We start from the raw sequence: 15,211 nt of genomic DNA on the forward strand, positions 1-15,211 counted from the left end.
CCCGGCAAACGGGAGGGGACAGCCCGGGGACTCACCGGAGCACTGCAGGGCACGGCATTCCCCTCCCCATCCCGGCAGCTCAGACCGGCCCCCGCCGGCTGGAAAAGGAGGAGCCCCCCGGCCGGGCTCAGCCGCCCCTTCCCCACCGCTGTACGCGGCCGCTTCCCCCCGGGCCGGGCCCCGCCGCCCGCCGCTGCCCGCACTCACCGGCCCGCGGCGGTGCCCGCTCCCACCGCCGCCGCCGCCGCCGCCGCCGTGCCCCGGCCGTCCCGGGCCGTGCGCAGGAGCGAGCCGCCCCCCGCACCGCCTCCCGCGCCGCGGCACACCGACCCCTAGGGGGAGGAATGCACCGGCACCGCACCGGCACCGCACCGGCACCGCACCTGGAGCGGCGCCGCATCGCACCGGCACCGGCACCGGCACCGCACCGCAGCGACAGAGACACCGGCACCGTGAGACCCTCTAGCACTCCGCCGGCACGGCACAGACCGGCACCGGGGCACCCGGGCACGGCACAGACCGGCACCGGGGCACCCCGGCACGGCACAGACCGGCACGGTGACACCCCGGCACGGCACAGACCGGCACGGTGACACCCCGGCACGGCACAGACCGGCGCCGGGGCTTCCCGCAGTCACCAGGTCTCAGGTTCCCCCAGCACCGCCGTGAGCCCCAGCTGGGAGGTGCCCCCATGGGGCTCCTGGGCTGCGCCCCCCCGGGAACCCCCAAACCCCTGCAGCCACTCACCTGCACCCCGCTGCCAGCCTGGCCCCTGTCCCCCAGCCTCACCACACCCCACGTGCTGGCACTGCCCACGTGCCACCCACAGCCACACAGCACAGCTCATCACCAGTGACACCTCTGTCACTCCCTGCGCCTCTCGTCCGCCTTCCTCTGCTAATTTCCATCATCCTGGGCACTGCTGTACCGGGCTGTGCCTCGCCACTGTCATTTTCCTGTTATTTCCTCCCAAAACTCTGCCGTTCCCTCCATCCCTGCTGTCTGGGGTGCAGGGGAGTGGCCCGTCAGTGCCAGCGTGATGGCCACTGTGGGGACAGGGAACGGGCACCCCCAGGCCACCCTGTGGTGTTGCCATCACTGGCACTGCTGGGACCCAGCCCTGCAGTGGCCCTGGCGCTGGCCATAGAAGTCCCACCTGCCCAGGCACTGGGGCACCTGTCGGCTCTTTTGTGATTGCCAGTCTGTGCCACCTCCTGGTGGTGGGGACCCCATTTTGTGTCACCCTGTGAGCCCAGTGCAGTGGTGATGGGCCCTGACACGGTCCCAAGGCAGCAGGGATGGCCTCAGGCTGTGGCCAGGACAAGCAGTGGCAGAAGAAGCAGCGTGGGGACAGTGGCCCCAAAACCTGCCAGGGTGCCCCATGGGCACCCATCCCACATCCGGGAGCGCGGTGCCAGGAGCTCTGCCTGCGGGCACACCTTCCCTGCCTGCCCTGCACGGCTGCCTTCTTCCCGCACAGCAGCCTGTGGTGTCACTGTCCCCCCGTGGTGTGCGTCAGCAGCCCCAGCTCTGGTGGCACTGGGTGGCAGCCACCCCCCTCCCCATTTTCCCCCAGGGAGGGGATGCCACAGCAGCCCCCAAAGGGGACTCCAGCCTACATGGCGGGGACCAAACCCAGCAGGGCTCCCACTGGGGTTACTGTGGTGGTGACAAGGACCCGGCCATGCTGGTGACAAGCACCTGGCGGGCTCTCAGCCCCCCCAAGAGCTGCATTCCTCCTGAACCTGTTTGGCAGGGCCCTGTGCAGGTGCCAAAAAAAAGGCATCCGGGTTGGGCTTTCCCTGGTCATGCCCTGCTTCACTCCAGTGCCGAGTCAACAAGGAGTGGGAAGGGTTTTCTGGAGCCTGGTGCCCCCACAGTGCTGCTGGTGCCCCCCAAAGTCACCCACGGCTCCCAGTGCCAATGGTGCTCCCCAGTTTCTCACCTCCCAGCAGGGATCCTGCAGAGGGTTGGGAAGGGGAAGAAAGAGGAGGCAGAAACCAGTGAAAAATGACCCAATTTAATCCCAAAGCCCCCTCAAGCCCCTCGTGGCCCCTCCAGCCCCCTGTGTGCACCCCTGGGTCACACCCTGCCTCTGTGCTCCAGCACGGGGCCAAGGAGCTCTCCGAGGCACCCGGCCTCTTCCTCAGCTCCGCCGGCAGCCCCGCACCGGCACCGGCACCGGCACCGGCACCGGCACCAGCCATGTCCCACCGCCCCCAGCCCCGCCCGCAGCCCTTAGGGAGGTGCCCTGAAAAAAACCATCCTGGTGGAGTAGACCAGGTCCACCAAGTAGGCGATGAGGTTGAAGATGGTGAGGAAGGTGACCCCCAGGTGCCTGTTCCACGGGCAGTCCGTGCCGCAGGAATCGGGGCGGCTCTTGCCCCTGAAATTGTAGAGAGGCCACATGATGGTGGCAGTGAGGTACATCAGCAGGGCCAGGAAGTTGTAGCCCACCAGCACCTTCTCCAGAGAGCAGGGAATGTAGGTGAGGCAGCGGCCGATGGTGAAGATGATGATGAGGAGGGTGAAGATGAAGCAGATGGAGTAGACAGCCAAGCACCACATCAGGCCAGATTCCTTATACTTGTCCTGCAGCAAGGAGAAGATCAGGCAAGCCACATAGGTTTCAAAGACCTTGAGGAGCCCAGGCACGGTGGAGAGGAAGCTGCTGATGTCGCCGGGCTTGGCGCGGGTCAGCGACACCTCGGTGGCGTAGGCGAGGAAGCAGAGGCAGGAGGCGGCGGTGGCCACGGCCTGCCGGGCACAGTGGCTGCCGCTGCAGGAGCTGTCGATGAAGATGGCAGGGAACACCACCGAGGAGGTGAAGACCATCAGAGCGGCCAGCATGGAGAAAGCCGAGGTGAAGTCATCCCAGGAGAGCGGCAGCAGCGGGTAGAGCTCCAGCAGCTCCAGCAGCAGCACCAGCAGCGTCACGGCGAAGCAGAAGCACCAGGTGAACATGCACCACGTCCCGTAGGGACCTGCAAAGTCCCTGGTGGAGGCCACCAAGCTGAAGGTGAGGCAGGAGAGCACGAGGGCGAGGAGGCGGGCGATGCCCACCCAGGAGGTGAGGGCGCGGAGGTTCACCGTGGCCATGGTGCACCGCTGTGCCCGCGCCGCGCTGGGCACTGGCGCTGCCCGCAGCCTCTCTTATCCGGCTGCCGGGGAAGCGGGGTGGGGCGCAGGGCAGGGAGCCGCCAGCCCCCCCGAGCCGCCCGTGCCGAGGACCCCCGGCTCTGCCGCCGCTGCCGCCGCGCCGGTGGCTGCTGGGGGCCGGCGGGTGGATCATTAACGGGGGCCGGGCAAAGGGCGGGCACGCTGCGGGGCCGGGGCGGGCAGGAGGCCACCGTGTGCCACCGTCCTGGCAGCGAGCCCCGGCCCTGCCTGCGGCAGGAGGTACAAAAGGGCTTTTCGTGCAACCCTAGAGTACCGGGAGGGGCACCCCGACACCTTGACAGGTACCAGGGCTTGGCAGCCAGCAGGGCAGCACCCACTGGGTCCCCCTGAGGGGTTTAGGGGCTGCACCCGTGCGGTGCCCCTGGCAGAGGGATGCCGCAGCTGGGTGTAGCCCCTTCACACCCTTGTGGGCACACCTCCACACCCCTCGGCACCTCCGCTCCGCTCCCCTCCCGGCACCTCCACCACCTGATAAGGGTCTCAAAGTCCAGCTGTGCCAGCTGCCGCGCTGGGCGGGGCGGGTGAGGTGGCCAGGAGGAGGGCATCTGCACCCTCGTCACACCCCACAGGCAGCACCTCCATTTCCCCAGCGTGCCTGGGGGAGCCACAGCAGCCAGAGCAGCACAGCAGGGGGGTGGCACATCAAAAGTTGGGAGTCCAACAGGAGCGTGAAGGCTGAAGGCTCTGGATTAACCTTTAATGTCACACAGGGTCCGGGGGTCTGTGCCCATGGCAGAGCCTGGGGACGAGGGACACATGTCAGGGCAGCTGGGCACTCTAGGGGGGTTCACCCCAGGCAGGTTCCTGGCACAGCCATGGTGGGCAGGGGTGGGCACTGCCATGGGGTCCAGTGGTGGTCTGGGGGCGCTGGGTGGCTCAGAGGTGGCTGCTGGCCTCGCCCTTGCCGGGCAGCCCATTGAGGGGGCTCAGCCCCGGCCCGTTGCTCTCGTTCAGCCGCCGCACGCGGTAACTCTCGTAGTGGACGTTGTGGGTGATGTCCTTCAGGTCCTGCAGGTGCGACCTGCCCGGGGTGGCAGGGGGAGGAAGGCCATCATGTCACTGTCCCCCCCACCCTGCTGTCACCCCGTGGGGGTCCAGCACTCCCCACCCTGTCCCCCGCTCACCGGATCAGCAGGTCCCGCAGGAGGGGGAACTCGCAGTGTGCTGGGTTCTCCACTGCAAGGCAAGGCAGAGGGGCAGGCTTGGCAGGAGGGCTCGGTGGTGCTGGGATGCCTGGGCAGCACATCCTGGCACACTCTGGGTACCACCAGAGCACAGCACAGCCCCGTGCCACCTGCCATGGCTCGGCACCCACCCAGGCAAGGATACCCTGTGGGTGCTGCTCCCTGCACCTGCGGGGGCTGGGCTGTGAGGGGTCTGCTCACCTTCAATGATGCCCCACTTGGTCTTGCGGCCCAGCACCCGCTTGCCGTTCACCTGGTGCTCCTGGTCTGCCCCCACCACGGCGAAGGGAATCTTCTCCTGCCAGCAGAGGCTGTGCTTGCCCCGGGTGCTGCTCCCCAGGGGTCCCCAGGGTCCCTGTCCCCCCCTGCCCCCCAGGGGCTGGCCCCTCCGTCCCTGCACCCCGGCACTCACACGAATCCTGTCGTTCAGGGCCCTGTCTTCGGGGTCCTGGTCGAAGTCCTCCTGCGGGTACACGCTGATGGCATGGGTCTTCAGGTCCTCCTGGATCTGAGGGACACAGGGCTTGAGCCGGGGCTGGGGGCCACGTGGGGCAGCCCAGGAGCCCACTGGGGACCTGTCCTCACCCTCTGCTTGAATTCTGCCCGTTCCTCCAGGGTGAGCGTGTCGGCTTTGGCGATCACCGGCACCACGTTGACGATCTTGCTGAGCCGCCGCATGAACTCCAGGTCCAGCGGGCGCAGCCTGACAAGGGCCACCGTCACTCCAGGCTGTCCCCACCTTTGTCACTGGGGGGTGGGTGACCCCACCACTACCACCCCAGGGTCGCTCGGAGGTGACCCCAGCACCATCCCAGGCTGATACCCTATCTCTGTCACCCTGGGGTGACCCCACAGTGACACAACCACCCCACAGTGACCACCCCGCCACTGTCACCAATGGGGTGACCACACCACTGCCACTCCAGAGTCACCCTGAGGTTCTTCATCATTCCATCGTTATCACCCCAGCCTCCACCACCATCACCTCAGGGTGACTCCACAACCATCATCCCAGGGTGGTACAACCACCCCACAGTGACCACCCCGCCACTGTCACCAATGGGGTGACCACACCACTGCCACTCCAGAGTCACCCTGAGGTTCTTCCAGTACCATCGCCTCAGGGTGGGGTTATCACCCCAGCCTCCACCACCATCACGTCAGGGTGACTCCACAACCATCATCTCAGGGTGACACAACCACCCCACAGTGACCACCCCGCCACTGTCACCAATGGGGTGACCACACCACTGCTACTCCAGAGTCACCCTGAGGTTCCTCATCATTCCATCATTATCACCCCAGCCTCCACCACCATCACCTCAGGGTGACTCCACCACCATCATCTCAGGGTGACACAACCACCCCGTGGTGACCCCCTCACCTACGGGTGCTGTGAGTGGGGACTCACCAGTGACCTGTTGGGGGGACAAAGTAGACGCATCCATGGACGCGGGTGTCCGGGATCTTCCTCTTGCGGGTGATGAGGATCTCCTCCCGCAGGTATCTCTCGTACTGCTCGTTGATGTATTTGATGATGGGGTCCCAGCTGAGGATGAGGAGTTGGGGGACAGCACCTGAGCTCAACTTCTACCCAAACTGCCCCCCGCCGAGCTGGGCTCCCGCTCCCCATTGTGTCCTACCAGTTCTCATTGTTGATCTGGTCCCCAAACCCTGGTGTGTCGGTCACCGTCAGCTTCATCTTCACCCCCTTCTCCTCGATGACTGTGGGGTACATGCATGGGTCAGGGGGGAAGGAACATTGGGGAAAAGCAGGGGACCAGGCATGGGGGATGTTTGAGGCTGTGAACGCAGCTTCAGAGCCCAGCCCAGTCCCCTGCTTCTCCCAAGGGCTGGTGGGACACGCCGCGTGGTGGTGACCTTACTGTGGGTGATGGACTGGAGTTGCACTGTTTTGGGAATACGTTCCTCCTGGCCGGGCTGGGAGGATTTGCGGCTCACCTTGGACTTGAAGAGGGTGTTCACCATCGTGGACTTCCCCAGCCCACTCTGCCCTGAGGGGACACCAGCAGCTCTGGTTTGTCCCCAGGGCAGTAACATCTTGATATCCACTTGGGAGCAACCCAGAGTTTGGAATAACTCTGGCTTATCCCCAAATAAATTTCTTCCCCAAGGCAATAAGTCCTTGGTATCCACTTGGGAGCATCTCAGAGGTTGGGATAATCCATTTTATCCCAGGAACATATTTATTCCCCAAGGTCATGACCCCGGTACACATCTGGGAGCATCCCAGATTGGGCTAGTCTGGTTTAATCTTCCAAACAAATTTATTCCCCAAGGCGACAGCCCCTCAACATCCATTTGGGAGCATCTCAGAGGTTGGGATGAGCTCACCTACCAGCATGACTATGCTGTGTGGTAGGGGATATTACTCATTTTCAATTGTTTGCTACTTAAATCAGTTTAAAATCACTTATATTTCCTTAAAATCCCTTAAAAGCATGATTTCCCTTGGCATGGTGGAATCAGAGCCAGTATTCCCTCCCCACCCAGGAGCAAACCCCACGCCCAGCACTCACCCACAACCATGATGTTGAACTCAAAGCCTGTCTTCATGGTTTTGATTTTCATCTGGTCGAGCACAGCTTCGATTCCCACGTATCCGAAGAGCTGGCAGCCCACGGGGCTGGGCGCCATGGAGAGGGGCACCGCCCCCTCCTCCTCCTCCTCCTCCTCCTCCGGCACGGCCGGCGGCTCCATGCTGCGCTCCTCGGGCTCCAGGCTGCTCCCTGCACCGCGGGGTGGGCAAAGGCGGTGAGCCTGGACCCCTGGGTGCCCACCCCGCGGTGCCCACCCCTGCGTTGCCCCAGCAGCGGCCGTGCCGGCGGGCATGCAGCCCCGGCACATTCCCGGGAGCCGGGGAGGCTCGGCATGGCAACGGGGACACGCCACCCCCGCCGCGAGAGAGGCTCCCAGGAGCTGCCAGGGGCATCTCTGGGGTGGTCGTGCCACCAGACCCCACGATGCCACAGGCTGCCCTGAGACCATCGGGCATCGTGGCCGCGGCCAGCAGCACCTTCTGCCCAGCCCCTTTTGCCCAGCACCTTTTGCCCCGCACCCTTTGCCCAGCCCCCGCGGCCACCCGCGCCAGGCGGCACCGCGCCGGTCCCGGCACAGCCGGGGGGCTCCGGCCCCAGGGCAGGACGCGCCACCCCACATTGTGCCCAGGCACTGGGCACTGCCGGGCGGGGGCACCGGGGGTGCAGCGCAATCCCCGGCACAACCCCGAGCCCCAGGGGACACGTGGGGGTCCCCGGGGACGGTGCCCGGAGCGTGCCCCACACCGGGGGCCACAGGAGCACCGTGCCCGCCCCAGCCCTTTGTGCGGCAGCCTCAAATCCCTTTCTTCCTCCTCCTCCTGCTTCCCAGCACGGCCATTGTTCGGGTCCTACCTCGGCGCTGCGGTGCCCTCGCTCAGCGCCCCGCTAGGGCCGGGGGGGTCCCCCGGGCGCCGTCCGCATCCCCGTCCCCATCCCCGGCGGCGCCGCAGCCCGGCCCCTTCCCTCCGCCGGCTCCCGGCTGGCACCAGCCCCGCTCCGCCGAGGCTGCGGCTCCCACGCATGACCAGCATGGCAACACCCGCCCCCCGCAGCCCCCTCCCCACCGCAGCCGAGCCCCTGCGCCCAGGTTGCCGATGGGCTGGCGGGTGGGGAGGGCCGTGCCAACCCGGCTCTGCCCACCCCGCTGTGCCCCCCCCGGAGCATGGCACTGCTCGGCCTCCCAGCCGGGCCAGCACGGGTGGGGACCCCTCCCATGGCACAGGACACCCCCAGTCCTCACTTTGTCCCCATCGCCCCCTGAGAGGCCGCGGTGGCACTGAATGGCACTGAATGGCAGCGGGAGGGCTTGGCCGCGGGTGCGATCCCCACGGGCACCGGGGACCGCCCGGCACCGTGCCCCCCGCCCTCCCCAGCAGCACCTGTGCCCGGTCCCGGCACGGCGGGGTAGGACAAGGGGTGGTGGCCCTGCCACTCGCCCCACTGCCGCAGTGCCCCACGGCGCTTGCGTCCCCCCACGCCGCAGCCTCCCCCTGTGTATGTGCCAGCCGGCGCTTGGCACCGGCGAGGCTGGAGCGGCAGCTTGCGATGGCCCAGGCTGGGAGGGACCTGCTGAGACCGCGTCCGTGTGCCACGCAGCCAGGGGACAAGGGGCACGTGGGCAGGGGCCGGCCTGAGCCAGCCCGGGGTGCCAGGAGATGATGGAACTGAACACCCCCATTGCCATGGCAACGGCATCCCGGCGTGGGAGCCACCCAGCACCCTGTGCCCAGTGGGTGCCAGAGTGGTGGCAGGCTTGGGGACAGCACTGTCGCATGTCCCAGCTGCCCCTGCGCCCCCTGGGTCGGGATGTTCCTCGGAAGTGGTGAAACAGCCGCGGATTTCCTGGTGACAGCGGTGACACCCGGCGGGGGGGGCTGGGGGAGGGCAGGATGCTCACCCCGCGGGGATCCACCCACCCAGCACGGTCCTTCCCAACGGGGACAGCCCACAGGCTGGCAGCGACGTGGGGTGGGAAGTCCCCATCAAGGAGAGGACCCCGACAACGACTGCAGCCCTCCTCCCCGAGAGACATCAGCCCCCCGTGCCCCCAGCGTAGCACCCCTTCCCAGTCCCTGCCAGCCTTGGCAGCTGCCAGGACAGATCCAGAACCAAGTGGTGCAGCCGCTGGAGCCATCCCGGGTGCTGGGCACTGCAGGCAGGGAGCAGCTGGGATTTGGTGCTTGCACCCCCCGGCTCTCCGGGGTGGTCCCCAGGGTGCAGCCCCCACAGAGGGGCTCAGCCACTGCCCTGCGCCCTGCCAGGGCCAGCACCAAGGAGACAGCCACAGCCAGAGGCACGTCCGGGGTGACATTGGGGGCTGCACCCACCGCTGCCTCCCCCGGGGCTCTGGAGCCCCCCCGTCCCTGCGCTCAGTGCCAAAAGGCCCCGCTGCTAATGGCCAGCAGCCGGGTGGCCACGTGGAAGCTCTCGGCATCCCCACGGAGCCCCGGGGCAAGTGGCTCCTGCAGCCAGACCTGTTCCAGGACTCATCACAGATGCTCTTATTTTCCAGACAGGGACAAGTAATCCCGGGTCCGTGGTCTCCTCCATGGATTTAATTACCGATGCAGGGTTAATTGGCCAGTTCCCCGGGAAGCCTGTAATAAAGCTTCAAGGGTGGAGGGTGCTGGGAGAGGATGAGCTGGGACAGGAGCTCCCTGTCCGGCTGCTCACCACTGCTCCAAACCGAGCAGCCGGGCACGGGATGGGGATAGCCTGGCTCTGGGGCCAGCACAAGGGAGCTGACCCCTCTGGCAAAGAGACGGAAGCTTTGGGCATGCACCCACCGCCCCGGCCACACCACAGCTCTTCCTGCCCAGCCGAACTGACCCAGAAACACCAGTGCCTCTCCCAGTGCCAAACACGACCTAAGGGGACAGTGGTGACAGTCCCCATCTGCAGCCAGACTCGGAGCCAGCCCGTCCGTCTGGCCGTGGGAGCCACGGGACGGGGCTGGGGTGGCTGGGGACCGTCGGTGAGGAGAAGCAGAAGTGAACCATGGAGCGAAACCCTGCGCCTGCAGCGCTGCTGGGGACAGGGGACAAGTCACCCAGCCCCGGTGGCAGCTCCCTCTGCCCGCACGCCGCCCTGCCCGCTGCCACCACGCCATCCCTACCTGGGCGAGCCGGCCGGAGCCGGGGCTGCTGCCGCCGAGAGCTGGTCACCGGGGCCAAATGGCTCCTGGGGTGCGAGGCAGAGGGCGGCTGCTGCCCACGGCTCCTCCTCCGCTCCTCCTCCTCCTCGCCCCGGGCCCTGCGTGGGCGACCCGGCGTGGAAGTGAAATGCGGCGGCCGGGGCTGGCTGGGAGCTTCCTCCTGCGGGGCGTGGGACCCACCGCGCCACGGGGCCCGGGGCCACCCACGGGTGTCACCGGCTGGGGGCCGGGGGGGCCTCCCGGGAGAGGAAACAGCCCGTTCCCACCTCTTCCTGGCAGAGAAACCGCTGTGCCCGAGCGGTGTGTGCCAGCCCCCTGCCAGTCCCGGGCCATCTGCAGGGCAGCCGGTGCCACCCGCTGCCCGCTGGCTCGTGTGTCCCCCCAGGCTGGGCTGCCGGCCACCACCACGGCTCTGTCCTGAGCATGTCCCCTCATCACCCCGGCTCCATGTCTCCATTTCCCTGTCACCCCAGCTTGCTCCTGAGCACCCTGTCCCTGTCACAGCCCTGAGCACTGTCCCTTGTCTCCCTGTGACCCTGGCTTGTCCCCAAGCACCATGTCCCCATGACCCCAGCTCAGCCCTGAGCAAAACTGCATCACCCCAGCTTGGTCCTGAGCACCGTGTCCCTGTCACCTCCTGTTAGCCCTGAGCACTTTCCCTTTGTGCCCCCATCAGCCTGGCTTGGCCCAAGTATGGTGTCCCCCTGTCCCTGTCACCTTGGCACTGCCCCAAGTGCTGTCCCTTCGTGTCCCCATCACTCCTGACTCAGCCCTGAACACCACATCCTCGTCCCCATCACCCGGCTCAGCCCTGAGCACTGTCCCTCAGTGTCCCCATCACCTGGCTCAGCCCTGAGCACTGTCCCTCAGTGTCCCCATCACCCGGCTCAGCCCTGAGCTCTGCTCCCCCGTGTCCCCATGACCCGGGCCGTCCCCAGCCCCATCCCTGGCCCGGGGAGGCGCGGGCAGCCGGGCTGGCTGGGCAGCAGGGCCACGGGCACCGCCGGGGGCTGATTCAGCGCAGATGTATGGATGCCTTCGCCGCGTCAGTACTTAGGGCCCGGCCACGGCGGCTCCGCGACAGCGCAGCGAGACGGGCAAAGAGCCCCGAGCACCCAGCCAGGGAGCAGCGGCGGTGGCGGCCGTCTCCGGCCACCGCGGCGCCCTCCGGCCCTCCCGGAGCAGCCGCTGGGAAGGGCACTTGGCTACCCCCTCCCCGGGCCTGGGGACGGGCACGGGCTTGGCACGGCGGGAGCCGGGGGCACAGCCGTGCCGGGAGCCGGGCTCCGCTGCCCGCGGCACCGGGCGCACGCCGAGCACGCCCCGGCGCTCCTTGGCCCCCCGCCACCTCCCGCGCCCCGCGGGGAGGGAGGAACAGGATCCAGCCCCGTGCCAAGCCAGCAGGGATGAGAGGGGAAGAAAGCGCTGGACGCGGGACAAGATCGCGGCGATAGGCGGCACGCGCGGGGCCGGCCGATGGGGCACATGTGTCCCGACCTGTCTCCGCGCCGGCAGAGCAGTGAGCGCCGGGGCGGAGCGGGCGGCTCGCCAGGCACCGCGGGGACGGGCGGGCCGGGAGCGCTGCCAGCGCCGCGCTCGGCTCCCGGCCCCCCGCAGCCAGCGGGCCCCGGCGCGGGGAGCAGCGAGCTGGCGGCGCGCCTGTCCCCAAAGTCGCCGTCACCCCACGCTTTTCCCGGCTTCGGCTCGTGCGGGGTTTTGGCAGCGCTGCGCCCGCCGAGGGGGCCCCGACGGAGAGAGGGACGGGGACAAGAACAAGTCCTACCGTGCTCCGGCGTCACCGCCGCCCCGCTGCCGTCTGCAGCCTGGCCGGGAGCCGCTGCCACCACGCAGGGTCCCCGCGGTGCCATCTGCCCGGGCGCTGCCGGCGTGCCCCAGGGGTGCCCCAGCACCAGCCCCCCGAGGAAGGCGGGCTGCGAGCTCACTTGCACCGTCTGCGGCTGCGACACCAGCCTGAAGGTGGCGGCCTGGGGGGCTGGCAGCGCTGGCGGCCCCTCGGCCCTGCCCTCGGCCGGGGCCGCCTCCCCCTGTCCCCGGGGCTGAGCGGGGGCCCGGCGGGACGGGAGGGGGCTGGCGCTCAGGGTGACCCTCCACGGCCGGGACACCGTGCGGGGAGCCGCGTCCCACCCCCCCGGCCCCTCGGGGAGCGGGGGCAGCCCCGGGGCTGTCTCTGTGCCATCGTGCGGGGGCAGGGCGGAGGAGGAGGGTGAGGAGGAAGGCTGGTGGGCGCGAGGCTGGGCTGCAGAGCTCTGCGTGCCCCACGGCGTCCCCAGGCCCGGCTCCTCGGCGATGTGCAGGTCCAGCGCTGGCAGGGAGCCGTGGCTGGCGGCGGCCCCGCGGAGGGGATGATCCAGCTCCACCGGGAAGACGCAGCCTTGGGACGAGACCTTCTTCAAGCCGGGGCTGGCGGCCGGGGGGCTGCCCGGTGCCTGCGGGGGCCCGGTGGGCGCGGGGCTCTCCAGGCTGGAGGATGAGCTGCGCTGGCTCTCCCCGTCGCTGCCCGGCCCCGTGGCCAGGGCCTGGCGGCTCTGGAAGGAGGCGGCGCGGGCGATGCCGGTGCCGTTGGCTCGGCCGGTGGCCAGGCCGGTGCCGAGCCGGGAGCGCAGCACGGGGCTGGGCACCGGGCTGGGGCCGGGGCCGCCGCCCAGGCGGGGAGGGTGGCCGCGCTGCAGCGGCTGGTGGCTCTCGCCTGAGGACAGCAAGGAGTCGGGTGCCTCGTCCCCATCTTCTGCCTCAAACGACTTCTTGAGCGCTGGGGACAGAGAGAGAGATGGTGGCACCAGAGTGGTCCCCGATGGCACCCGTCCCCTGCCCAGCCCCAGGTGTGTCCCCCCACCACCCAGAGGTGCCCCCTGATTGTGAGCCCGTCCCACCGAGGAGCCCAGCCCGGCGCCAGCTCCTCCCCAGCCCTGCGGCGCTGTCCCCGAGGGTTTTATCATTGTTCCCCGGTTGATCTGGCCGGTGCCGCCGGCTCCCCTCGCAGCACACTGCCCGCTTTATTCCCCCTGAAAGGGATCCGGCCGAGTAACCGGATCCCCGCCTGACCCTCTCCCCCTGCATCCATCCCGGCACCCGGGCAGGATTCCTGCCCCTTCCCGGGCCTTAACCCTGGAGCCCGCGGATGGCAGGGGCCAGCGCCATTGCCACGCTCGGGGACTGTCACATCCCGTTCTGGTGGCTCCTGCTGCGCCTCCCACGCGGCTTCACAGCGGCCACGGGCCCGCGGCACAGCCCCGGGTGCCAACGTGCCCCACATGGGCCCCTCGGCTCCCCGGGGTACCGCGGAACCGGGCCCGGTGCAAAGCTCCTGCTGAACCCCGCCTGGCACAGGATGGGGGACCGACCCCACGGGGTGACCCCCGGGAACCCCCGCGGTGCAGCCGCTCCCTCCTGCCCCCCAGCCCTGCCGGGGGCTCCCCAGGAGCTGCCCGAGGGCTCCGCACGCTGCCGGCAGCCGGGGAGGGCGGGGGGCCCAGGTTCCCCCAGATCCTCGCTGCCAAGCGCCGAGCGGCTGCTGCCCCCGGGGGCTCTGTGGGGCGGCCCACGCTGCGCCCCTGCATCCTCTCCGTGTGCCAGCCTGTCCCGGCACCCACCCATGGCACCCGCCCGCCCTCACCCTCCTCTTCCTCAGGCGCGGTGCGGGGTCGGCGGGGTGCTGAGGGTCCGACCCTATCCCCTCCCCCGTGCCCCTGTGCCCGGGGCGGGGCAGGGGTCAGAGGCCGGGGTGCGGGCGCTGCCGATCACAGCTCTCCCCAGGGCAGGTAATTCCGCGGCCGGTCCAGCCCGGGCTGCCGGGGGCCAGGGGTCACGGGGTCGGCGACCCCCTCCCCACATCCACGTCTCTGCTTTGTTACCGCCCAAAATGCCTCCTTTTACCCCAAACCTGCCTCTGGCTCTTGACCCAGCCTCACCCAGGTGTCCGGAGTGATGGGCGGGGGGGCAGCGAGGGGACGCAGGGCAAGGTGGGGGTGGCAGGCGCTTGGAGGGTGGCAGAGGGCGAAGGGGGGGTGGCAGGAGGTTTAGGACGGATGGGGGATCGGGAGAATGGCAGGGGGTGAAAGTGCGGTGTCAGAAGGTGGAGGGGGAATGTTGAGATGGGGCTGCAGGAGGTTTAGGGGGTGGCAGGGCGCTCGGGGGTGGTGGGAGGTAAAGGAGCGGTGCCAGGAGGTTCAGCGGGGGCTGGGGGGGATGTGGGGTTTGGCGGGGGCTGAGGGGTGTCAGCCGGCAGCGGCGGGGTTAAGGTGCCCGGGGTAGGTGCACACATTCCTCCCCGGCGAGGGCAGCAGCAGCCCCGGGGTCGGGTTTCGCCTCCCGCCCCCGGCCCGGCCCCGGCCCCGCCGCAGCCCCCGGCCCGCGGGCAGAGCGCGCACACGCGGGGAGCGCGCACGGAGACACCGCGGGCTCGGGGGTCCCGCACCTTCCCCCGCTCCTGCAGCCCCCACAGCCGCGCCCCCCGGAGCAGCCCCGCATCCCCCGGGCTGGGGGCAGAGCAGCCCCCCTCGATGCCCAGCCCTGGGGTCACCCCCTGTCCCCACGATGTGCAGCCCCCGGGGGCATCACCCCCCGCCCCCAATATCCATCTTCCGGAGGGGAGCGCAGCCCCCTAGGACGCTGAGACCCCGGGGAGCCCCCAGGCCCCCGAAGATGAGCAGCTCAGCATCCCCCCCAGTCCCAGCCCCCGCCATGCTCAGCCCAGACCAAGATCCCCAGCCCAGCAGCAGCCAAACCCCCGCACCGAACCCCAGTGCCCGCTGCTCCCCCCTTGGGGACACCCCAAGCCCCCCAAAAAGCCCAGCCAGCAGCATCCCCCCCAAATCAGCCTCCGGGCCGGGGGAGGGCAGCCCCCCACGATGCTCAGCCCTTGGGGGACACCCGCGCCCCCCAAGACGCCCGGACAGCGGCGTTCCCCCCCGGGGACATCCCCCGCTCCTCCCACGGCACCCCCGCTCCTCCCGGCCCGAGGGGGGGTCCCGGGGGGGCCGCACCTTCGAAGTCGGAGAGGATCCCGTCCAGGTGCTCCTTGACCGAGAGCCGGGCCATGGCGGGCCGGGGGGGCCGGGGCTGCCGCCCACCCGGGACCCCCGCAGGCGGAGGGGGCAGCGCGGCCGAGCCCA

At 69.2% G+C, this 15,211-nt stretch overlaps 2 protein-coding genes across 5 annotated transcripts; both read right to left on the minus strand.

Moving 5' to 3' along the window:
• Positions 1-2,020: 2,020 nt before the first annotated feature.
• MYADM (myeloid associated differentiation marker) lies at positions 2,021-3,727 on the minus strand. Of its 2 annotated transcripts, XM_064390346.1 has the most exons (2): positions 2,464-3,727; positions 2,021-2,386 (listed from the first exon to the last, which is right to left on the minus strand). In XM_064390346.1, exons 1-2 carry the CDS (start codon positions 3,097-3,099, stop codon positions 2,147-2,149), a joined length of 876 nt encoding a protein of 291 aa, XP_064246416.1. In that variant the 5' UTR covers positions 3,100-3,727; the 3' UTR covers positions 2,021-2,146. The 2 variants fall into 2 exon arrangements, with proteins under 2 accessions (XP_064246416.1, XP_064246417.1); XM_064390347.1 differs by having other exon boundaries at positions 2,048-3,727.
• Positions 3,728-3,863: 136 nt separating this feature from the next.
• Positions 3,864-15,211, minus strand: SEPTIN12 (septin 12). 3 transcript variants are annotated; one of them, XM_064390342.1, is made up of 11 exons: positions 15,083-15,211; positions 11,863-12,849; positions 6,905-7,114; positions 6,251-6,379; positions 6,008-6,089; positions 5,776-5,913; positions 4,950-5,067; positions 4,777-4,872; positions 4,566-4,662; positions 4,305-4,356; positions 3,864-4,201 (listed from the first exon to the last, which is right to left on the minus strand). In XM_064390342.1, the coding sequence occupies exons 1-11, from the start codon at positions 15,135-15,137 to the stop codon at positions 4,057-4,059; spliced, it is 2,109 nt and encodes a 702-aa protein (XP_064246412.1). In that variant the 5' UTR covers positions 15,138-15,211; the 3' UTR covers positions 3,864-4,056. The 3 variants fall into 3 exon arrangements, with proteins under 3 accessions (XP_064246412.1, XP_064246413.1, XP_064246415.1); XM_064390343.1 differs by lacking the exons at positions 11,863-12,849; positions 15,083-15,211 and adding an exon at positions 8,305-8,635; XM_064390345.1 differs by lacking the exons at positions 11,863-12,849; positions 15,083-15,211 and adding an exon at positions 7,778-7,933.

Source organism: Passer domesticus, chromosome 15 (assembly GCF_036417665.1).
Source record: "Passer domesticus isolate bPasDom1 chromosome 15, bPasDom1.hap1, whole genome shotgun sequence".
Classification (NCBI taxonomy): domain Eukaryota; kingdom Metazoa; phylum Chordata; class Aves; order Passeriformes; family Passeridae; genus Passer; species Passer domesticus.